Source organism: Ptychodera flava, chromosome 20 (genome assembly GCF_041260155.1).
Source record: "Ptychodera flava strain L36383 chromosome 20, AS_Pfla_20210202, whole genome shotgun sequence".
NCBI lineage: Eukaryota > Metazoa > Hemichordata > Enteropneusta > Ptychoderidae > Ptychodera > Ptychodera flava.
The window spans coordinates 37,397,966-37,423,747 of NC_091947.1; the positions used below are offsets into that span (position 1 = coordinate 37,397,966).

General features: G+C 35.7%; 1 protein-coding gene across 3 annotated transcripts in view; it reads right to left on the minus strand.

Annotated features, from left to right (window-relative positions):
• Nucleotides 1-25,782, minus strand: part of LOC139120869 (kinase non-catalytic C-lobe domain-containing protein 1-like) — a 133,423-nt gene that overhangs the window by 80,072 nt on the left and 27,569 nt on the right. For 2 of the 3 annotated variants that reach the window (XM_070685491.1, XM_070685490.1), the window contains exon 3: nt 9,387-9,657. Coding sequence is in view for 1 of the 3 variants with exons in the window: in XM_070685490.1 (XP_070541591.1) it covers nt 9,387-9,657 (271 nt within the window). In the remaining 2 variants the exon portion in view is untranslated. Of the gene's footprint in view, nt 1-9,386; nt 9,658-15,959; nt 16,132-25,782 lie in introns of those variants that run through there. The other variant, XM_070685492.1, reaches the window with a different exon arrangement.

The following is a 25,782-nucleotide window of genomic DNA, read 5'->3' on the forward strand; positions in this document are numbered from 1 at the left end:
ACAGCATATCTGTCAGGTTATAAAGAATCTTAAGCTGGTTACCTTTATCAGGATTTTCATTTTAACTTTCAAATTAACATTGTAAGTAAAGTTCTGTTGAATAAGTTGAGACTGTATGTACTCAGAGAAAGCACACTGAAGAGACAAATGTTTGAAACTTAAGAAGTTCAAGGTCATCAAAAGTATTATAAGGAATAATGTAACACTTTCATTGCACTGTTTACACAGATTGCATAATTGCTATAAATAGCACGAGGAATCTTACAGCCCTGCTTTACCATAAAAACCCTATCACTTTGACCACGCTTTTAATTGACCACTCTATTTTTTTCCTCAAAAAGTAATTTTATTTTATCCTTACCAAGTCAACCATAAATGGAAATTAGAACTTTCTCTATCTCTATTTATTTGACCACCCTATCATGACAAACTATTATGAGCAATTTCTTTTAGATAACATACAGGGCACAATAAATGATGGTTCAGAATATGTCAAAGTTGGGATTCAGGAAAGTTGCCTTTACATGTTTTAATCCTCTAAGATGGTAAGCATTTCACGATGAACTGTCAAAAAAAGTTGAACTTTCTGATAATTCTACACTAAAATTATTTTGGCTTCGATGATTTCCTAATTAATTCAATTATTTAAAATCATATTAATTATTTTTTTCTGGGTGAATTAATAGGGTTTATACAGTACAAGAATTACATACAATGTAAGTCAAATTTTGACCAAAAATGACAAAAAAATTCCTTAAAAATACACATTTGCATATTTCATCACAATTTGAACAAATCTAAGTTGGGTTACCCCTAGGGACCTGTATACCAAATAACAAAGCTGTCTGACCAGCGGTTATGAAGAAGAAGATTTTTTACCAAAAACACCTTTTTTGGCATTAATTTGCCTATTTTCAACAATATCAAAAAATTAAAAAAAAATAGTTTCTCAAAATCATATTTTTCATCTACACAACAAATATCAAATCAGTAAGTACTGCGGTTCTCAAGATATTTGAGTGGACGGACGCCTCACAAACGGACATACATACATACATACATACATACATACATACATACATACAAACATACATACAGACTGACGACGGACGCCGGACGGATACCCATCCCAATAGCTTCTATAGACTACAGTCTATAGTAGCTAAAAAAAGATATATCTCGTATAAGGAACGATGTTAATCTCACCAACCGTCAACGATACCTCACCGATAAAGATAAGGGGAATGACATCAGAACAAAACTGGTTTACACAATGACCTTCAGTCCATTCATCAAAACCTGTCAAATCAAACAATGTCTAACAAAAAATTGGAAAATAATAGAAGCCGATCAAACACTGGCCAAAGTTTTTCCAGAAAAACCTATCATAGCATACAAAAGGAATAAAAACATAAAAGACATCCTCGTTCAGGCACAAATCAAGCACGAGGATAAAAATAAACACGAACGGTCTGACCTACAAACCAATCAAAGTTCAGACCACAACATATCCATACTAGCATCTCTATTTGATGAACAATCGCTACTATCAAATTAACATGTGGGAAAACAAAACAATTCGAGCGACTGATGAAGGAACCGCACTCTGGTTCCGAAACAACGTTTAAGATGAATCACTCTAACACATAACCGGTTCTTTTCCCGGGGACCAAGATCACATGACCAGGGTCAAAGCACTATCGATTCACCGGTGTCTCGCCATGTTTTCCTATATTATTAAACCACATTGATCGACTCAATATACCGCATCACTATCAAAGGCTAAAAAAGGATGTGTAAAGTTGCTCTCATTTTCCCATATAATCTGAATGAAATAAATGTTGAAAAGTAGCAAAGTCATGGTCATCTTTTGTCTAATACCTTGTGTAAGTTCATGAACTTTACATAAATCTTGCTATAGATTTGTTGCTAATGGGCAATAACTGTGTTTCAGATCATTTGAGAGCAATCCATCCATGACAGGTTTAAATTGTAATATACTTCTATTTAAAATTTCTATCCTATAGTCTGTCCCTATATACTAAAAATCATACATTTACCTCTATTGGCTTGCTCAAGATATGCACATAATTAATGAGGTACAATATGTGGCGTCATAAGGTGTCCCATCATACCAAATATGAAGGGTGTAGCACTTGTGGTTCCTGAGTTATGGACAAATATGTATATTTGAGGTCAAAGGTCATTGAGGTCACGTGACATTTTTTCAAAAAAATTGTATTGCTAAGTTATCCCTACATACCAAAAATCAGACCTCTAGCTCTATTGGCTCGCTCAAAATTAGATATGTGCATAATTAATGAGGTACAATATGTGGCGTCATAAGGTGTCCCATCATACCAAATATGAAGGGTGTAGCACTTGTGGTTCCTGAATTATGGACAAATATGTATATTTGAGGTCAAAGGTCATTGAGGTCACGTGACATTTTGTCAAAAAAATTGTATTGCTAAGTTATCCCTACATACCAAAAATCAGACCTCTAGCTCTATTGGCTCGCTCAAAATTAGATATGTGCATAATTAATGAGGTACAATATGTGGCGTCATAAGGTGTCCCATCAAACCAAATATGAAGGGTGTAGCACTTGTGGTTACTGAGTTATGGACAAATATGTATTTGAGGTCAAAGGTCACCGAGGTCACGTGACATTTTGTCAAAAAAATTGTATTGCTAAGTTATCCCTATATACCAAAAATCAGACCTCTAGCTCTATTGGCTCACTCAAAATTAGATATGTGCATAATTAATGAGGTACAATATGTGGCGTCATAAGGTGTCCCACCATACCAAATATGAAGGGTGTAGCACTTGTGGTTACTGAGTTATGGACAAATATGTATATTTGAGATCAAAGGTCACCAAGGTCACGTGACATTTTGTCAAAAAAATTGTATTGCTAAGTTATCCCTATATACCAAAATCAGACCTCTAGCTCTATTGGCTCGCTCAAAATTAGATATGTGCATAATTAATGAGGAACAATATGTGGCGTCATAAGGTGTCCCATCATACCAAATATGAAGAGTGTAGCACTTGTGGTTACTGAGTTATGCACAAATATGTATATTTGAGGTCAAAGGTAATTGAGGTCACGTGACATTTTGTCAAAAAATAGCATTGCTAAGTTATCCGTACATACCAAAAATCAGACCTCTGGCTCTATTGGCTCGCTCAAAATTAGATATGCACATAATTAATGAGGAACAATATGTGGCATCATAAGGTGTCCGGTCATACCAAATATGAAGGGTGTAGCATTAGTGATTACTGAGTTATGGACAAATATGTATATTTGAGGTCAAAGGTCACCAAGGTCACATGACATTTTGTCAAAAATTGTATTGCTAAGTTATCCATATATACCAAAAATCAGACCTCTAGCTCTATTGGCTTGCTCAAAATTAGATATGCACATAATTAATGAGGTACAATATGTGGCATCATAGGGTGTCCCATCATACCATATATGAAAGGTTTAGCACTTGTGGTTACCGAGTTATGGACAAATATGTATATTTGAGGTCAAAGGTCACGTGACATTTTGTCAAAGCGTCTGAGATATCTGCGTGAACGGATGGACTCACATGGATGGACTAACGGACTGACATGACCCAATCTATGAGCCCCCTGGACTTTATCTGCGGGGACTAAAAACTGTGTCACTGCATCCTTTTTGCAATATGAATACGATGAGAAACTAAATTTTTATTTTTCTTGGCCTTATACATGGGAGTCTATGGACTGCCTTATACATGGGAGTCTATGGACTGCCTTATACATGGGAGTCTATGGACTGCCTTATACATGGGAGTCTATGGTCTGCCTTATACATGGGAGTCTATGGTCTGCCTTATAAATGGGAGTCTATGGTCTGCCTTATACATGGGAGTCTATGGTCTGCCTTATACATGGGAGTCTATGGAGGTGAAAACTAAAAAGTCCTCTACCACGGCCAAATTTGATTGCATTGTGAAACAAATCAATACGCATCTGTATGAGGTAGAGTACTATCCTTTTACCAAGTTTGAACGAAATCGCTCCAGGCGTCTCTGAGATATCTGCGTGAACGAAAAAAGTCATAAAATATGCAAATGAGCAATTAATTAATAAGCCACACCCACCAAAATCTAATCAGATCTAAGTCTCATCATGATAATACCAAATACCAAATTGCATGACATTGGACCTAAGGGTTCTTAAGTTATTAGTGGAACAAAATCTGTCTACAGACGGACGGACAGACGGACGGACAGACGGACGGACGGACAGACGGACACACACACAGACATTGTGGCGACATAGGACACCTTTGGTGCTTCGCACCACGGTGTCCAAAAATTAACCTCAGCTTTGTTTTCTGGATCAACTTTCACTACAAATTGATATCAAATACGACAAAATTATGTTCACAGCCTTAACCACTGTCTCACAACATATCCTGAGTTTGTATAGGTCATTTAAGGTCACAGACTAAGAAATTACCTAAATTACACAAATTTTGGGGTCTCCAAACACTTTGAGCAGATGTATCTAACTAAAAACATCCTTCAGGACTTTTATATCAAATTACAAAGTTATCAGATGAGCAGTTTTTGAGAACAAGTTTTTTTGACCAAAAATGACAGAATTGTCTTAAAAATATCGTCAAGGACAGACACTATGTGCTCACATTCGGTTTGAATTGGTCCATTCGAGAAATATTTAAACCAGAAAAACAAGAATGACAAAAGCAAATAAGGTCTCCATCAACTTTGGTACTGGAGGTCATCTTTAGGAACATGCATATCAACTTCTATAGCAATGGGACAAGCAGATCCTAAATACATACGAAAATGTCAACAACAAAAAATAGCCAGAGAAGGCTTGATAAAAAGAAAAGGTGGGAGTGGGGAAAAAATGTACAAGGGATCGGGTAAAAAAGTAATGCTACGTCATCAATCTTCTAGACTCTACCCTTCCCGAATATTAAATGTTCCACCCCTTGGTATTACATAAGGCCAGATGGCAGGAAATGTATTTACAACCTTGGGGATTTTTTAATTAATGAGATGAGTGCTATCATTTGAATGTAAATAGCACTTAAGTTAGTTACAGATAGTGAAATGCCTTCTACTGTGGGGGGTGATTACAACATCTGGAATTATCCTTGATCCAAATTTCTCATCAGTTCTTGTGTGTCCCACATAGAAAAGTTGCAAAAATTGGTCTGCAATGAAAAATTCACCTCAGCTTTGTTTTCTGGATCAAATTTCACTACAAATTGATACTATATATGACAAAATTATGTTCAGAGCCTTCAAAACTGTCTCACAACATATCCTGGGTTGGTGTAGGTCATTTAAGGTCACAAACTTAGAATATGACATTAAACTGGTCCAATAATCACTTCCATTAAAGGTATTACATTACCAGGTCCATTACCTAAAATATACAAATTTGGCAGTTTCCCAACACTTTGACAAGAAAATTTATCTAATAACATCCCTCGGGACTTTTATACCAAATTACAAAGCTATCAAACAAGTAATTTTCAGAACAAATTTTCTTGACCAACAATGACAAAATTATCTTAAAAATGCAAATTTGTATATTTCAGGACAATTTCCACATATCTAACTATTGTCATCTCTGGACATTTGTGTACCAAACATAAAAGCTGTCTGTCCAGGGGCTTTAAAGAGAAAACACTTTTTAAGGTTATTTGACCAAAAATGACAAACATAGGGCCAAAGTCCCTGAAGCTACAATAGACATGGATACAAAATTAAGTATTTCCTGACTGTATGAAATTATCTCACTTTAATAGGTCATCCTAGGGACTTGTAAACCAAATGTTAAAGCTGTCTGACCAGCGGTTTTGAAAAAACAAGCAACTCAACAGTTGACAGAGCTCTGCTGTGTTATGTAGAGAATAACCTTTTGTGACACATGTATTGATGAAGAAGGTGGATATCTTTCATTAACATTGTAAGTGAGTTCTGTTGAATAAGTTGAGACTGTACATACTCAGAGAAAGCACACTGAAGAGACAAATGTTTGAAACTTAAGAAGTTCAAGGTCATCAAAAGCATTATAAGGAATCATGTAACTTTCATTGCACTGTTTACACAGATTGCACAATTGCTATAAATAGCACATGAGGAATCTTACAGCCAAGCTTTACCATAAAAACCCTATCACTTTGACCACTCTTTTAATTGACCACTCTATTTTTTTCCTCAAAAAGTAATTTTATTTTATCCTTACCAAGTCAACCATAAATGGAAATTAGAACTTTCTCTATCTCTATCTCTATCTCTATTGACTATTTTGAGCAATTTCTTTTAGATAACATACAGGGCACAATAAATGACGGTTCAGAATATGTCAAAGTTGGGATTCAGGAAAGTTGCCTTTACATGTTTTAATCCTCCAAGATGGTAAGCATTTCACGATGAACTGTCAAAAAAGGTTGAACTTTCTGATAATTCTACATAAAAATGACTTTGGCTTTGATGGTTTCCTAATTAATTCAATTTTTAAAATCATATTAATTATTTTTTTCTGGGTGAATTGATAGGGTTTATACAGTACAAGAATTACATACAATGTAAGTCAAATTTTGACCAAAAATGACAAAAAAATTCCTTAAAAATACACATTTGCATATTTCATCACAATTTGAACAAATCTAAGTTGGGTTACCCCTAGGGACCTGTATACCAAATAACAAAGCTGTCTGACCAGCGGTTATGAAGAAGACGATTTTTTATCAAAAACGCCTTTTTTGGCATTAATTTGCCTATTTTCAACAATATCAAAAAATTAAAAAAAATTGTTTCTCAAAATCATATTTTTCATCTACACAACAAATATCGAATCAGTAAGTACTGCGGTTCTCAAGATATTTGAGTGGACGGACGCCTCACAAACAGACATACATACATACATACATACATACATACATACATACATACATACATACATACAGACTGACGACGGACGCCGGACGGATACCCATCCCAATAGCTTCTATAGACTATAGTCTATAGTAGCTAAAAATGGCCCTAAATTCGTAATTTTCCCAATTTTGTCATAATTTCAACAAATTAGAAGATTAACACCAAACATCCAACCCAAATTTGAGAGCGATTGGGCCGGTGGTTTCAGAGAAGAAGAATTTTTACTTAAAATTCAGCAAAAATACAAAATTAAAGATATCTTCACGATATTAATAAAACTGTATAAGGTTCACCTAAGGTACTTGCACAAAAATTTTCAAAGCAATCAAAACAGGGGTTCTTGAGTTATTAATGTTTTACCATTTTCACATTTTGTACGCTCATTTGCATAATTTTGGCAATGCAGACTTCATTTGAACAAACTCTCATCTATAGCTAAGGATGCATCCACACACCGAATACCAAGCTAAACCAGATATGAACTGAAAATGCTCACGAGTTTCATTATATATTGCAGTTATGTGTAAATTTGAACCTTTGCCACATGTTTGCAACTTCATTGAAAGTATTATGATCAACATAATGAACAATAATCACCGCCGATTAATTCTAAAAGGTCATGAAGTATACAAATATGTAATTAGCTGAAATAAAAATATTAAAGTTCTTTGACTGCTGTCATTGTATCACCATTTTATATAGCAAGTGTAATTACCGTTGGCCAAGTCCTTCAAGCCATATATGCCGAGCTGTGAAAGCTCATTAGATATGCAAATTATAAATTAGCTGACATGAAAATGTGAAATGACTTTCGATATTGTTTTAACTTGGTATAATCATCAATGTACATAGCATGTTTTGCCAACTTTGATCAAGTAAATCCCAGTATATATCCCTAATAAGCAAAGTTCAATAAATATGTAAATTAGGAATTGACTTAAGTAAAAATGCTTAATGATTGTCAATAATGTTGTATCATGGTATCTGCAATATATGTAGCAAATTTTGTCAACTTTGGTCAAGTCAATTCAGATATATATCTCTAATTAGGAAAGTTCATTAAATATGCAAATTAGGAATTGGCTGAAGAGAAAATGCTTAATGACTTTCAATAATATTGTATTATAGTGTCTTTAATGTACATAGCAAGTTTCATCAATTTTGATCAAGTCAATTCAGATAAATATCCCTCATTATGAAAATTCATTTAATATGCAAACTAGGAATTGGCTGAAGTAAAAATGTCTTTTGACTTTTAATAATGTTATATCACAGTATCTTTGATGTATATAGCAAGTTTCAACAACTACAATCAAGTTAATTCAGAGATATATCCCTAATTGGGAAAGTTCATTAAATATGCAAATTCGGAATTGGCTGAAGTAAAACTGCTAAATGACCTTCAATAATGTTGTATAATAGTAGCTCCAAATACATGTAGCAAGTTTCATCAACGTCAGTCCAGTCAATTCAAATATATATCCCTAATTAGCAAAGTTCATTAAATATGCAAATTGGGAATTGGCTAAAGTTAAAACGCTGAATGACTTTCACTAATGTTAAATAAAAGTATCTTTAATACACATACCAAGTTTGGTCAATTTTGATCGAGTCATATCAGACATACATCCCTAATTAGGAAATTTCATTAAATATGCAAATTAGCACCTATCTTTCATGTCACCCCTTAATGGTTCCAACTGCTGATATATCTTGGTGTGATCAACATTTGTGGCAAATCTCATCAAATTGTGTGTAGTCGTTTTTAATGTATATCCGTTTTTTCAGAAATCATTAATTATGCAAATGAGCAAAAAGTATGCAAGCCACACCCACCAAAAACTAATCAGTTCTTGCCATTTGCTAACTGAATATATGTACCAGATTTATTCTGATCTGATCAGCCGTTTTTGAGATATCGGACCAACAGACAGACAGACAGACAGACATCGCTGCGACAAATGCTCACGTGTGTAAACACGTGAGCACAAAAGTGCAGAGTTTTACGAGTTCTTGATGTTGATGGACATACTATATGTAAATACATACATACATACAGACATACAGACGCCACCAACTTCAGCTTACACAATAACCTCACATTGGTACACCAAATGTGAGCTAAAAATGCAAACAAATTGTCTACTGTAGATTTAACACAAATAAAAATATTGGCGTATTAAAATTTCCTGTTCAATTGTATGTGGTTGGGGAGGTAATAAATTTTTTTGCAGAGGTATACGTACAGAAATTTTCACAAATTGTGACTGTAGCACTACAAGATTTTGCTAAACCTCCTTTAAGTGTAAAAATCTGAAAAGCCTCTTACAATTGATGGACAGAGTGTCAAGGAGAGTATGCAGTATTACCATCCCTCAGTCAATGTCATGAACAACAGTTTGTGAAATATGATTGTCTTACCTTGACATTCAGGATTACTTAAAGTCTCAGCAGACAATATGCCATGTCCAAATGATGATATTTCATTACATAATGTCTTCGATGACTGTTCGCCTAAATTTCGGTCACAAATGTGTAGTACTTGTTGCAATGTTGGCCTTTCCCATACGGATTTCACACAAAGTCTTGTCAGCAAATCACAGAGTGCAGTACTAATTGCCAACTCTGATCCGTTTGTTAGGTTATACTCAATGCCTGACCACAGTGTATTACCAAGTGAATGTAGATGACCCTGTAATCATGAACAAGATATAAGCACATATTTGAATCACAGTGAAACTTCAGTAGCACCATTGTGACTTCTTTGCTGAATAGACTACTAGTATCTTATGTGCAGAATGAAAAATAATCTTACTGAGTTTATGAGCAAGCTTTAAGCGTAGTGAACAATAGTGATCAAAGATGCATAGTGAACAATTATATAGTGTATGCACTTACTCTCCTGTTTCCAGGAACATCGCTGTAAAAAACGTGTTATCACTGTTAAACAACAAAGAATATCAAAACATAACATCAAAGATCCTTTGATCTTTTTTCTGACTGATTACACCTGTGTAGAACCTCTCTGTAGTTTTGATATGCTTCCCAAATACCATAATTCTGATCATTACGACTCCAGTCTGGGGAGATAACATCACTTGCATACCCTCGAAGTCTATCACTAAATTTTTATCACATTCCAGGCCACTGGGAGTGTCAGGATCGATGGTGTGGGTAAAATCAATCCCACACTCGAGTGTGGGATTGATTTTTCAGAAATCAGAAATGTCAGAAATATTCACGAGCTCTGATTGGATGATAAACAGCCTTTCATTCAACGTGCAAAATATCATCCAATAGCACGATGAGTAACACAATGACAGGAACTACAAAGTAAGCGGGTCAGAGCACGGGGGCGCAGATGACAGCGTTGTCGAAATTTTGGATTATGTTGTATGTCGTTGGTGACAGACTCACAAAAAACCAGCCAAATTTTACAAATAACTGATGAACATAGGCCACCTGGAACAGATAGCTCTTTTTTTGTTGTTGGACATCTTGTCCGTAGCAGAAGTTGAAGTATCTGCAGTGGAACTCGCAACGGCATTTGTGTTAATGAGATGGAATACTAGATGGCCTTGAAGTAGGATAGTCACTGATACAGTTAAACATTCAATGTTTCCAGTGTGAATTTAACGTATTTTGAGGTCATGTGAGAAAAAGAATCTAACACACCAAGGACCTGGGATCAGATTTTTCACACGTGTTGGGGATATTTTGTGCGGCTCTTGGGAGACAAAATATCCCCAACTCGTGTAAGAAATCTGATCCCAGGTCCTTGGGTAAGCCTAATTCACGTGCCGCATGCCGCAAGCCACGAACCACCAGCCGCGAGCTGCGACCCACGAGCCACGAGCCAAGGTTCACGATGCATGATTAGCATGTTACATGTAAGCTAGAAATAGGTGCATAGCCGGCTATTGGACCACTCTTTTTTGGGAGTGGAGATTTAGTCGAGTGGTTCTCTCTGTGGCCTCTCCGCTAGGCGACTGATGCCGTATGTTGTGGTTTCGAACCCGATTGAAAACTAGCCGTATTTTCTACCCTGGGTTGGTAACTCTGCTGGTGGACAGAATTGTCCCCGAGGTTATCGTTAGCCCAGTTAAAGCGTTGAATTCGTTTCTTCGCTTCGATAAAGTTTGTATGTGCGATGTGTGATAGTGAACATGCGTGCGTGAGTGCTTCACGAACTCTACAACGTGTGGAGCGGTCTCAGTCAGAAAAATGTAACAACTTAGCCGGCTATTGAACCACTCTTTTTTGGGAGTGGAGATTTAGTCGAGCGGTTCTCTCTGTGGCCTCTCCGCTACGCGACTGATGCCGTATGTTGTGGGTTCGAACCCGATTGAAAACTAGCCGTATTTCATGGATAAATCAACATTCGGGCTTCAATGCCACCTTCTAAATGCATGACATCAAGGGGCATATGCGAAAGGAACTCAAGAGAAATTATAGGGCGGGAGGGTCAGTATTTTTCAAATTCAAACTTCATGTAAAATTGTAACATTACAAACTGATCAATCAAAATCCTGTACATTAATTTTGTAGACCACATGATAAGGTTACTATATTTCAAATATCTAGGTCTTAAGCCATGATAATATTAAGAAGATTTTTATAATATTATTTTTTAGAATTTATGACTTTTGACCTGCCTGTCCCCCCTTTGCAACTAAGCTGTGGCTTAACATACGTAAGAGTCAAAGATAGATGGCGTTTATAGAATTGTGACCAGCAAGGGACACCGACCTTCGACCCTCAAATCATCCTGTACCTCACTAATTATGCACATCTATAAATTATACTATAGGCTAGCTAACAGGTTGAGGTCTGAAGTTTGGTGGACAGAGATGATTATGTTAACTAAGATTTCTGCTAAAATATCAAGCAACCAGGATGACATTTGACCTAGCCAATATGGCTATAGGTCTGATATTTGCTGGATGGCCATCATGGGAGGAAAGTGTACAACAAAAATATCAAGTAACCAGGATGACCTTTGACCTAAATTTAACTTATTTGTCAGTGTATTAGTGCAACAGCCTTCATATTTGGTGGGATGAGGCGTCACATTATGAATTAGTGAATATTTGTAAAATAAAATATTATTGATGTTGACTATAGCACGTACAGGGATGGCATAACAATTGGGGAGAGTCACTTTTCTCAGCATCATTTTGAAAAATTCGCCCTCCCTCCCTATAATTTTTTCCAGTCCCTTACCGGCCAGCACATGTTGAATTCGTGAACACACATATCGCAGGTCACCACTTTATGCACATACAAGGCATCTATTAAATGTGATTTAACCCTTTTCCTGCCAGACAGTGTTAAGACTATTACTTCCCCCTCAGCCAAGTCAGTAAAAAGCGGTATTGAGTCCAAACATGACGTATTTTTACCCGCTTGGCTTGGTATGTTATAGCATCTTTAGTCCAAAAAAATCAAGTTTACAGTATTTATGTTTTCAACAGCCTTCAAATGTACAGTATTATGTTAAAATACACCATATGGAATATGCTGTGTTTAATTAATTTTAACCATCTTGACCTGGTGGTGAAATATGGACTTGGCAGGAAAAGGGTTAACAGTGAAGATGAATCAATTAAGTGAATTAGAGTGAAAATGCACCTATTTCTAGCTTAACATGCTAATCGTGCATCGTGAACTTTGGCTATTTCTAGCTTAACATGCTAATCGTGCATCGTGAACTTTGGCTCGCGGCACGCAGCATGTGGCTCATGGCACGCGGCATGTGAATTAGGCTTACCCAAGGTCCTTGGGGGTGTGAGATTCTATTAGTCCCTCCAGTGATTCTGGCTATGAATGCCTTTTACGGTACTCTATTTATATGCTGTGTCTGACTATGGGGAACAGTTTAGTCTACTTGACGCTGGTAGTACATAGCTCCTGCTGAATGAGTAACATGGGGACATGAGTGAAGTAATTTTTCCAGATTGGAATTCTTTCACAGTCAAATGAGGCTTTAACAGAAAATTGGAGCATGACACCAGAAGTTAGTTTTGGGAAGCAAGCAAAAACTACACAAGGGTTCCAGACAACAATTGTTAACTTTCTTGTATGAACCATTTAAGTACAGATGATGGGAGGTACAATTCCCTTTATGGAAGATACACTTTCCTCTTGTCAGCAATTCATTAGATGGTTTGACATTAAGAGATAACAAATGACAGACACTGAACACCCATTACTAGGTTTTGAAATGGACATTGATGAAGCTGTCCCATAATCACCATATACACTTGCTACACTTAACATATGCTCTGAAATTCTCTGATGATAGAATTGTCACCATGTATCAAGGATATTACTGACATGCAAAGAATTAGATGTCTACATAATTATGGTAGGTCACGAAGTGATAGGCCATGCCTCATACAGCCAGACAAAATTAATGACTGCACCTTTAACAGGTGCTATCACAATATACAAAAGCAGGTACACGGTAACAGTAAGAGATCACCACACTTCTTTTCAGGAATTGTGGATCTCTTGCTGAACAATGTACTCAAAATTCAAAGCCCTGTGACACTGCCTAGATTAGAAACACACACAAAATTTGTTAAGTACCTGAATGTGGAAGGCCTGAAATGAAATAGTTCACAAAGATGCCTGATGCCATCATGTGTCAATGCTGGGATATATGTGCAGTAAGTGAAATAAGTTACAGGTCATCAAAAATTTTTGTGAAACATTTAAGTTTAAGAAACTGACCAATGTCACCCTTTAGATATGCACATAATCAATCATATACAATTACTTTCGGTATACTTCAGAAATTTACTCCTTACCATTCCAAAATAAAATTATTCCCTATTATCATGAATGTATCAAAGGGCAACCTTGATAAAAAAAACCAGCGTTAATTTCAAAAGAAGATGAAAAGCCACTATATTCACATAAGAATGGTATTCTCGCCAATCCATGGAACACTAGGGCCAAAAAACAGACCAATGGCAGAAGCACAAACAGTTAGTCCCTCCGCATGAAGAAAATGAAAGCCATAAAATCAAACTGCACCTTTTTACACAAATAGCCATTTTACAAATCAAATTTGTTGGCCAAGCAGAGATATCAACTATTACAAAGCCATCACTGCCACATTCATCACCCCTATTTTAACATCTGCCTCTTGAATGATGTTAAAATTCCATTTTATTATTCTTAACATGACTTTGAGATTGGCCACCATACTGCAATGACCTGCAGGCCAGCGGTGCTGTGCTAACAATAGAATATGCCATTTTTTATTTGACTTTCTGTTAATCAGGCCCACAGTACCACGAAATACTGCGATGGACACCTTGACCAAGAAGTTTAACATTTCTTTACCAACCTATTCACCTCTGACCCAGATGATAAAATAATTGGCATACTTAAAGGTTTACAATGTATTGCCATAGGTGCACAAGGACAGGACACTATTTTCCTGCTTCCTATTATGTGATAATTTTGCTTTGTAAGTTTACAGACACTGTAACAGCCTTGGAAGCCAATTCACAAATTTTGCCATACGGCGCATACATTTTCATAATAAAGTCGTTACAGACTGTTTTCAAACTTTTGCCTAAGAGAAAATATTGCATCATAAAAATCAAAAGATGGCCTGCATAAAAATTCCATTACTGTTCTCAAGTGTAGAAACTAAAGTGAGTATCACATCACACAGATGTCAGTAACAATTCTTGTAGCATTGTTTAGGCAGGTAGGGAAGCTTACCTGGTATTTTTGGAAATCTATCACAACAATTAATACACTTTAATTTGTAAATTTAGATTTTTTTACATGTTGAGAATTTCATATTAAGCTGACTGTTTACTGAGTGAGAGCTGCACTGTATTCCTAGTTAAGGAATCATTGATGTTGTCCCTAGATAGTATCTACAACAACTTTTTGAACATACATCAGACAGTATAAAGGTTCCATTTTCTAGACATCGCAGCAAATTCAAAAAACAAAATGCAAACAGACACTGTTAAAGACATTAAAAACATCTATATCAATTCACAAATGACTATAATAAAGCAAATAACTGGCACAATATGTGACAAACATCTATAGATTGACCGATATGATTTTGCTTACAAGTTTTAAAATGCCTTTGAATACATTAATGACAAAACTGATGTCAAAGTAGCTAATAAGCCATATATAAATTTTAAGCCCTTCTCCGTGACTGTTGACCATAATACATTTAAATCCCATTTCATATCTTTCAGAAAGCCATTTGATATCTACAAAATGTGACTACCTGGTAATTCTCAGTCTCAAAAGTGTCCCACATGGAATGCACTCACCTACATGTAATTTAAACTCAACAATGCTGCTTTTTAGAGTACACCTGTAATAAGTACCCAGTATTGAGAATTTTGTTACACACCCTTCTAAAGTTACAAGTAGAAACTTGAATTTTAAAATGACTTGTTAGAACTCAAACTATCATGGAAGTCTTTGATTGCCTAGTTGGTAAGGAATGCATTGGAGTACAATATACACCATTCCAACATTCACAGGTATTCATAGACTTATATCCATAAATCAAACAGCTAAAAAACAAGACTGTACAGAAGAATGCATGTTGAATAGCATGTTTTTTCATACACACACATGATTTCTGTAATTGACTCCTCTCAAACTCCATGATGATCAGCTATATCTTGCCCTGAGATTTGTCAAAAACTAACATCGAGACAAACACAGACATAAAAATTCACATACTATAACAAAAGAAGTTTTGCCCAAATACTGATAGTACATATAATGCTTCATGTCAACAAGGAGTTAAAACTATAAAACCTGTTACTGGAGAATAAAGTCATGAATTTTACCTGTCTTCTGTTCGAAAATAGGAAACACAATCTCTGTTTATACCACAACTTATCTGTCATGAGTAAGATTTTCATAACTGTTCCAAAGCATGACAGAGTGTTTATGAAATCCGGCAACTGTCAATGACAAATTGACAACACCAACCTTGTTCAGCTTTGCTGGTAGTTATCTCATCGCAAAGTGGCATAAGCCTTTTCAAGTGAGACTTTCACAAGACCTGACTGGCATGTGTAGTAATTCCAGAACTGTTGCAGTGAATGTGCACTCAAAGACAGTTTTGACAACAACACACAATGCTTCCATAGAGGGTCAAAGTACACTATAATGAACAATAACTTCATTTGCATATAAGTCAATAGAGATTATTAACAAGTAACTGTCCCGGATAAAAAACACAAACCTAGACTTCAGACAAGGGTAATGTTGTACAATCCACTTATTACCTTACCCTGAACATTACAGAGAACAAAATTTATGTCTCAGCTTTTTTATTTTGAATTGAAAAAAGAAGCATGCCCTGCTAATTTAAATCTGTACAACAAACAAGAATGTATTTTCAGATTCTGCATTGGAATTGAGCTTGGAAGAGAATTATCAACATTGACTTTTCTTGAAACTTTCAAAAAAGTAAAATTCAATATACTTCTTATCATTTAGACTACTAGTTATCACACGTGCAAATAATTTGCAACAAGCAAATGGAAAATGAATGGAAAGGGCATCTCTGGTTCCAGTGGTTTATTGATCTATGTCGGAAAGTACAATTGACTGAATAGTCTATCTGCCTACAACTGAACGCGTAAAGGAACAAAAGATTTCTTGTGCTAAAAATGGCACTCAAAGAACAATAAGACGTATCGTACCTATTGAAATATAAATCTTAATGGTAACGCTTAACTATGAACTGTTATTACAGTCTCAAATTTTCCATATTTAATGAGTCAACTATAATAGTGTTAATTGGACAAACTAAAAATTGTCAACAAACAACAAAAGTACTTTGTTTGGTCCAAAGGATTAAACTGCAAGATGTTCCCCCAGTAAAGTCACCATCTAGTCTAGACTTTCTACTGGCTTACATAATGAGCTCATAATATCACTTCACTCAGCTCTGTTATTCAGATTGCAAACAAAAATGACTACTTCGTAAGCTACATGTAGTAAGGATTGTGAGAGAATTTAAATTACCATTCCTACTTATTCCAATTTGAAGAAGTATAAAATTGAAAGAGTTTGATTTTCATGATTAGCATGTTAAAAACGAGAAGCAAAGCCTCTGCTTTCCATCTTGCATCGCCACTGATTCAGATTCATGTATGGAATGGGATTCAGAAAATTGCGTTGTGACGCATTTGATTCAGATTCAGAAATTTTCACATCAAATAACGGAAAATTGTTATATCGTATCACAACAAAATCTAGCATGCAAACTGTATTAGTGCAGAAATATTTGAGTTACAGCCATATTTGATTGTATCACAAAATAATTTTATTTACATGTTTGAGTCATAGTGTATTGTCTTTGAGCCAAGTCTGGATGAAATCGGTTCAAATGCCAACAGACATGAAACACCAGATATGAACTGAAAATGCTCACGTGTTTCATTATATATTGCAGTTGTGTGTGAATTTGAACCTTTGCCACATGTTTGCAACTTCATTGAAAGTATTATGATCAACATAATGAACAATATTCACCACCGATTAATTCTAAAAGGTCATGAAGTATACAAATATGTAACTAGCTGAAATGAAAATATTAAAGTTCTTTGACTGCTGTCATTGTATCACCACTTTATATAGCAAGTGTAATTACCGTTAGCCAAGTCCTTCAAGCCATATATGCCAAACTGTGAAAGCTCACTAGATATGCAAATTTGAACTTAGCTGACATGAAAATGTGAAATGACTTTCAATATTGTTTTAACTTGGTATAATCATCAATGTACATGGCATGTTTTGCCAACTTTGATCAAGTGAATCTCAGACGAAAGATCATCGAAAATGCAAATTATTTGTTTGCAAATAGATTTGTTTGTATCGCAGGATTACTAATTTCGTAAAGGAGTCTGGTTGATTCGTGTATCTCCACCGATCTTCACAGCATAGTGGAGTCTAGCCGGACTGGGTACGCGGACTCTCCGACTCATTGATACCTACCAGACACTGTACCGTACTGTCGTACACATTTCATGACATCGACACTGCACATTGCACTGATTGCCTTACATGACATCATGTCACATGACCATTTCGCAGCCAATGTGAACTCTGATTTTTTTGGAGGACCTGTATTTCGAGTGTTTCATGTATGAAATATAATATTATAGAAATGGATACACAAAATAATTTTTAATGATTTGGGTATTATGGCTTTTTTACTAAACAACAGTATTAAGTTCAAATTAAAGAAAATCAGGTAATATATGGACTTTAACCCTTTCACCACCATGGTTTGTCCCTAATTCATTGTTTTCTATGGTAAAGTTGGACCTGTACACAGGGAACTGGGGGTAAAAGGGTTAAGGACACCATTCTCAATTTCGCATTTTAAATGATTTAGAAAATTAGGCATGATTGAGAGAGGAGATATCATTTTTGTAAGATTTTCTACAGATTGTGTATTCAGCCATACAGAATAATGAAATTGAAAGTAGGCAGACTAGTTGAAGCTGTTTTATGAAATAAGTCATCTTTGATGACACAGTCCCCATTTGTTAATGGGTACTTTGATTACAAGTCCTCAGAGAGGATAGAGTCCTCTTCATTAATTAGGTCTGTGATAAAAATACTTTGATACAGATGGCGCTCAATGGCCAAGAATGAGTTCCATGGAGATGAAAACATAAAACCAATGTAGGCCACCATCCTGAAGTTCATTAAATGAGTCAACTAGGAATTAATCAACAGGATGTTGCAAAACATTTTTGTATACTATCCTAACACTAACAGATTATCACTGGTACCATATTTCATAAAGTTTGATGCAGTATTTACAACACAATGAGATCAACATCTGTATCAAGTTTCATCTAATTTGACTTTGTATTAATTTGTGGATATATCACTCTAATTAGGAAAGTTCATTACAAATGCAATTATAAATTAATTAAAATGGCACTGATACATGTCTTTTTCAATGTTAAAGCAATGTGAGCTTAACATCTGCACAAAGTTTCATGAAATTTGATGCAGTATTTCTTGACATATCAGCCTAATTACGAAACTTCAATAATTGACATGATACTGCTACATAATGGGAAACAAATTGACGAGCATATGTATGAAATAGGTCAAAGTCCTTGTACCAACTTTGAATGATACTGGAAGAAATATGTCTGAGTTATGCCTCTGTACATGAGAAAATCTTAAAAAAATCGCAGCCACGCAGCGATATTTGATCTTACTGTTTGAAAAATACCGTCAAGGACAGTGTACTCACATTCGGTTTGAATTGGTAAATTCAAGAAATATTTAAACCAGAAAAACAAGAATGACAAAAGCAAATAAGGTCTGCAACTTAGGCACTGGAGGTCATCTTTCAGAACATGCATATCAACTTCTATAGCAATGCGACAAGCAGATCCTATATACATAAGCAAATGTCAACAAAAAAATTAGCCAGAGAAGCTTGACAAAAATAAAAGATGGGAGAGTGGGGGAAAAATAAAGAGTGGGAAAAAATGTATAAGGCATCTGGTAAAAAGTAATGCTACCTCATCAATTTTCTAGCCCCTACCCCCTCCTGAATATCAAATGTTCAACCCCTTACATAAGACCAGCTGACAGGAAATGTATTTACAACCTTGGGAATGTTTTAATTAATGCTATGAGTGCTATCATTCGAATGTAAACAGCACTTAAATCAGTTACAGATAGTGAAATGCCTTCCACTGTGGGGGGATTACGACATCTGGAATTATCCTGGATCCAAATTTCTCATCAGTTCTTGTGTGTCTTACATGTAAAAGTTGCAAAAATTGGTTCGCAATGAAAAAATCTACCTCAGTTTTGTTTTCTGGATCAAATTTTACTACAAATCGATATGACAAAATTATGTTCACAGCCTTCGAAACTCTCTCACAACATATCCTAGAGGTTGGTGTAGGTCATTTAAGGTCACAAACTGAGAAAATTACCTAAAATATAAAAATTTGGGGATTTCCCAACACTTTGAGCAGAAAGTTTATGTAGTAACATTCCTCGGGACTTTTGTACCAAATTACAAAGCTTTCAGACAAGTAATTTTGAGAACAAGTTTTCTTGACCAAAAATGACAATATTGTCTTAAAAATACCGTCAATGACGCTGTACCTTCTCTAATGTGTGGCCAGGTCAGGTAATTGGTTGTTGGCATGGAGTTGTTGGTAAATAGTTGATGATGTAGGGGCATGAGGTGGGATATGGACCCAAAGAACCCAAAAGATGATTAAATACATCAATCAAAAAAATTTTAAGCTACAGTATAAACTGCCTAAAGATAGTTCAATGTGGAAAAAAGTTAAACAATTCAGAAATAAGATTAACAGTCCAAAATAGTAATGACGCACTTCCTTACTGACCTGAGTGCATGTGAAATACACAACCTGGCATCTGTAAATTAAATGTATACCAAGTGATCATTTCCAGTCACTTTTAATTGTTTTTAATGGATTTTCCAAAGAGTCCTGTGGAAATGATGAAAAACGCCTATCTGGTCTTGTGTTTGTATAACCTCATGCTGATAATTGTCATAGTATTGAAAAAATTGAAAGTGAAGAAATTACTGTTTTTAATAGGCATATTTTCCTTGAAATACATGACCGTGTAAAGAATATATGCTAAAAGTGTTTAAGAGTAAATTTCTTTTCAAAAAATAATTTAATTTGTGACCAAAGGATTTTTATTCTTTGAGTTTACAAATTCAAACATTGCAATTTGTTCAATCATCTTGTGCAGTGCAAAATTTATAAAATGACTAAAAAACAAAAAAATTGGCAGAATTACAGTCTTTGTGATGTAAAATTATGGGTTGACATCACGATAACTGTTAATCTGTTTGAAGTACTAATATACTATAATTTAAAAAGACAAGTCATTGACAATGACATAGTCCCCACTTGTAATAGGAGTATTAGTCTTGAGGGGGCAGGGAAATGAGGTCATTAAGAAGTATCACTAAGTGTATATGTTCAGATCTATGGACACATAGGTCTATGTCATTGTTCCAAATTTGAAACAGAGGAGCATGTCTAAGTTATGGTTCTAAATCGGGAAAAAAGATCAAACCTCTAGCTGTATTGGCCAGCCAAGAAATACATATGTGCATAATAAATGAGGTACAAGATGTGACATCTTAAGGTCTATTATCCTATCAAAATTAAAGCGTAAAGAACTTGTGATTACTGAGTTATGCATATATATGCATATTCAAGGTCTAAGGTCATCAAGGTCACGTGACATTTTGAAAAAAAACATTGTATTGCTAATTAATCCATATATGCCAAAATTCAGACCTCTAGCTCTATTGGCTTGCCCACAATTATATATGGGCATAATTAACGAGGTAAAGCATGTGTTGTCATAAGGTCTCCCATCCTACTAAATATAAAGGACATAGCACTTGTGGTTACTTATTTACTGACATAATCGTGTATTTTAGGTAAAAGGTTATCGAGGTCACATGACATTTTGTCAAAAAATTTCTATCCTATAGTCTATCCCTATATACTAAAAATCATACATTTACCTCTATTGGCTTGTTCAAAATCAGATATGCACATAATGAATCAGGTACAATATGTGGCGTCATAAGGTGTCCCATCATACCAAATATGAAGGGTGTAGCACTTGTGGTTCCTGAGTTATGGACAAATATGTATATTTGGGGTCAAAGGTCACTGAGGTCACGTGACATTTTGTCAAAAAAATTGTATTGCTAAGTTATCCCTACATACCAAAAATCAGACCTCTAGCTCTATTGGCTCGCTCAAAATTAGATATGCACATAATTAATGAGGAACAATATGTGGCGTCATAAGGTGTCCCATCATACCATATATGAAGGGTGTAGCACTTGTGGTTACTGAGTTATGGACAAATATGTATATTTGAGGTCAAAGGTCACCAAGGTCACGTGACATTTGTCAAAAAATTTTAAGTTATGCCTATAACCCAAAAATCAGACCTCTAGCTCTATTCGCTCACTCAAAATTAGATATGTGCATAATTAATGGGGTACAATATGTGGCGTCATAAGTTGTCCCATCATACCAAATATGAAGGGTGTAGCATTTGTGGTTACTGAGTTTTGGACAAATATGTATATTTGAGGTCAAAGGTCATTGAGGTCACATTACATTTTTTCAAATAATTGTATTGCTAAGTTATCCCTATATACCAAAAATCAGACCTCTAGCTCTTTTGGCTCGCTCAAATTACATATGCGCATAATTAACAAGGTATAATATGTGGCGTCATAAGGTGTCCCATCATACCAAATATGAAGAGTGTAGCACTTGTGGTTACTGAGTTATGCACAATATGTATATTTGAGGTCAAAGGTCATTGAGATCACTTGACATTTTGTCAAAAAAATTGTATTGCTAAGTTATCCCTACATACCAAAAATCAGACCTCTGGCTCTATTGGCTCGCTCAAATTAGACATGCACATAATTAATGAGGTACAATATGTGGTGTCATAAGGTGTCCCATCATACCAAATATGAAGGGTGTAGCATTAGTGATTACTGAGTTATGGACAAATATGTATATTTGAGGTTAAAGGTCACCAAGGTCACGTGACATTTTGTCAAAAAAATTGTATTGCTAAGTTATCCATATATACCAAAAATCAGACCTCTAGCTCTATTGGCTCGCTCAAAATTAGATATGCACATAATTAATGAGGTACAATATGTGGCGTCATAGGGTGTCCCATCATACCATATATGAAAGGTTTACCACTTGTGGTTACTGAGTTATGGACAAATATGTATATTCGAGGTCAAAGGTCACCAAGGTCACATGACATTTTGTCAAAGTGTCTGAGATATCTGCGTGAACGGATGGACTCACGGACTGACATGACCCAATCTATGAGCCCCCTGGACTTTATCTGTGGGGACTAAAAACTGTGTCACTGCATCCTTTTTGCAATATGAATACCATGAGAAACTAAATTTTTATTTATCTTGGCCTTATACATGGGAGCCTATGTACTGCCTTATACATGGGAGTCTATGGACTGCCTTATACATGGGAGTCTATGGAGGTGAAAACTAGTGTGAAAATCTCAGTAATACTTTATGGGTCGCCTGTGCTTATACATGGGAATCCTAGTGTGAAAATCTCAGTAATACTTTATGGGTCGCCTGTGCTTATACATGGGAGTCTATGGACTGCCTTATACATGGGGGTCTATGGAGGTGAAAACTAAAAAGTCCTCTAACATGGCCAAATTTGATCGCATTGTGAAACAAATCGACGTGCATCTGTATGAGGTAGGGTACTACCCTTGAACCAAGTTTGAACAAAATCGCTCCAGGCGTCTATGAGATATCTGCGTGAACGGACGGACGCACGGACGGACGCACGGACGGACGCACGGACGCACGGACATGACCAAACCTATAAGTCCCCCCGGACGGTGTCCGTGGGGACTAAAAAATTCATGCAGAAACGGTAAAATATATTGTCAGCAATGTAGTGTTATTTTGACTTTACATCAAAATATGCCTTTGCTGGATACCAAATATATAGGGCGAAATATCAGCCATGTTCAGCAAAATCCACACAACAGCATTGATCCTTTTCTAATTTGATTTGATTTGCTTATGTTATCCTTGTATGACAGTCAGTACAATATGGAACTTGAACACACACAGTGAATAAGTATGCTGTAAAAGAAATGGTGTGGCTGCATCCACATGCAGCAATACGAGTGCCTTTATCTCTCACCCCTCATTTCCAACCTGTCCCATCCCTGAAAAAATAGTTTGGTCTTATATTTATAATGTTAATAATTTCTGTATTTGTTAAAATGTGCGTATCTCAAAAACTTTTGATCATAAACATTTTCATTGTTTTTTATAGCTGACCAATCAGTTAACCTGTTTATTTTGAATATTTGCACATTTTTCCTCAGTATTTGACATTTTCTGAATACCTTCTTATTCAGTTTGTCATTTTCTAAAAGTTTAAATGCTCCATTGTGTGGTCAAGCTTTCCACAAGCATCAAATGTGGTACTTCATATAGGAGGGTCTGCCTCTAGAGGGCGGGCATCATGAACACTCCTGTGTTTGTTGTTAATTCCTCCACGTAAACTTCTGATTGTACTGTAAACATTGAACATGGCCGACGTCCGATTTTCCTGTCTAAAACTTTCACTCATTTTCGTTCATATGACTCTGAAACTCCAGGAAACGATTGGGAAGAAAGGGTTATCTTGAAATATTGAGGTACTCGCCGATATTTTGCAAATTAATGAGAAAAAATGCAAGGAAAATGCCGACAGGCTTACACAATGACAGTTTTCAGACTCGGAGGCATTTGATCATCTGCAGATTATGCAACAGGCCCAGATCACGTGAGGCCATGAGGGGATATCCATGCAACTCAGTACAAAACACTAGCGCTCACAGAGTGAGCAAACACAAAGTGAGTACCCCTAACGTCAGCTCAGTAGTCTGTAATAGATTGTAGTCAACTAAGAAACCTTGGAGAAAGGCTTAACACTGTGGCTATGCCGCTAAGTCCCTTTTGATTTTTGTCATAGCTCAAAATCGTTCTCCCACACCTCAACCTGAGCCATGAACACCCCACCAGTTTATGATATGACCCATCACAATGGCATGACGTCAACGGATCTTGACAGACGGAAGTCTTGACAGACGGAAGTTCTTGACAGCAGCATATTGGTTTTCAACTCTAATACCTTCTCTGTCTATAAATAGACACGAGAAGGTAAAAATACAAATTTGTATATTTCAGGACAATTTCCACATATCTAACTATTGTCATCTCTGTACGTCTGTGTACCAAATATAAAAGCTGTCTGTCCAGGGGTTTTAAAAAGTAAATATTTTTTAAGATTTTTTGACCAAAAATGACAAAAATTGCCCCAAAACAGTAATATTTCCAATTTTGTCGTAATTTCAACAATTAGAAGGGTAACATCCTTGCAAACACCCATTCCAAATTTGAGAGCAATTGGGCTAGCGGTTTCAGAGAAGAAGAAATTTTACTTAAACATAGGGCCAAAGTCCCTGAAGCTACTATAGACATGGATACAAAATTAAGTATTTACTGACTGTATGAAATTATCTCACTACGGTCATCCTTGGGACATGTAAACCAAATATTAAAGCTGTCTGACCAGCGGTTTTGAAAAAACAAGCGACTCAACAGTTGACAGAGCTCTGCTGTGTTATGTAGAGAATAACCTTTTGTGACACATGTATTGATGAAGGTGGATATCTTTGATAGCTCATTTCAGGATGGCCTGACCAAAAAGGGAAAAAAATTCCGTAAAAATACAGATTTGCATATTTCATCAGACTATATTAGTCTATAATAGCAAATAAACGAGAGTTAATTACATTCTAATTAAAGTAAACAAGACTTGCTTAAATCAAGATTACGACATAAAAAACAGCGTATCTGTCAGGTTATAAAGAATCTTGAGCAGGTTATTTTTTAATATCAGTATTTTCATCCTATTAACCAAGCATATTTTAACTTTCAAATTAACATTGTAAGTAAGTTCTGTTGAATAAGTTGAGACAGTACGTACTCAGAGAAAGCACACTGAAGAGACAAATGTTTGTAACTTAAGAAGTTCAAGGTCATCAAAAGCATTATAAGGAATCATGTTACACTTTCATTGCACTGTTTACACAGATTGCATAATTGCTATAAATAGCACGAGGAATCTTACAGCTCAGCTTTACCATAAAAACCCTATCACTTTGACCACTCTTTTAA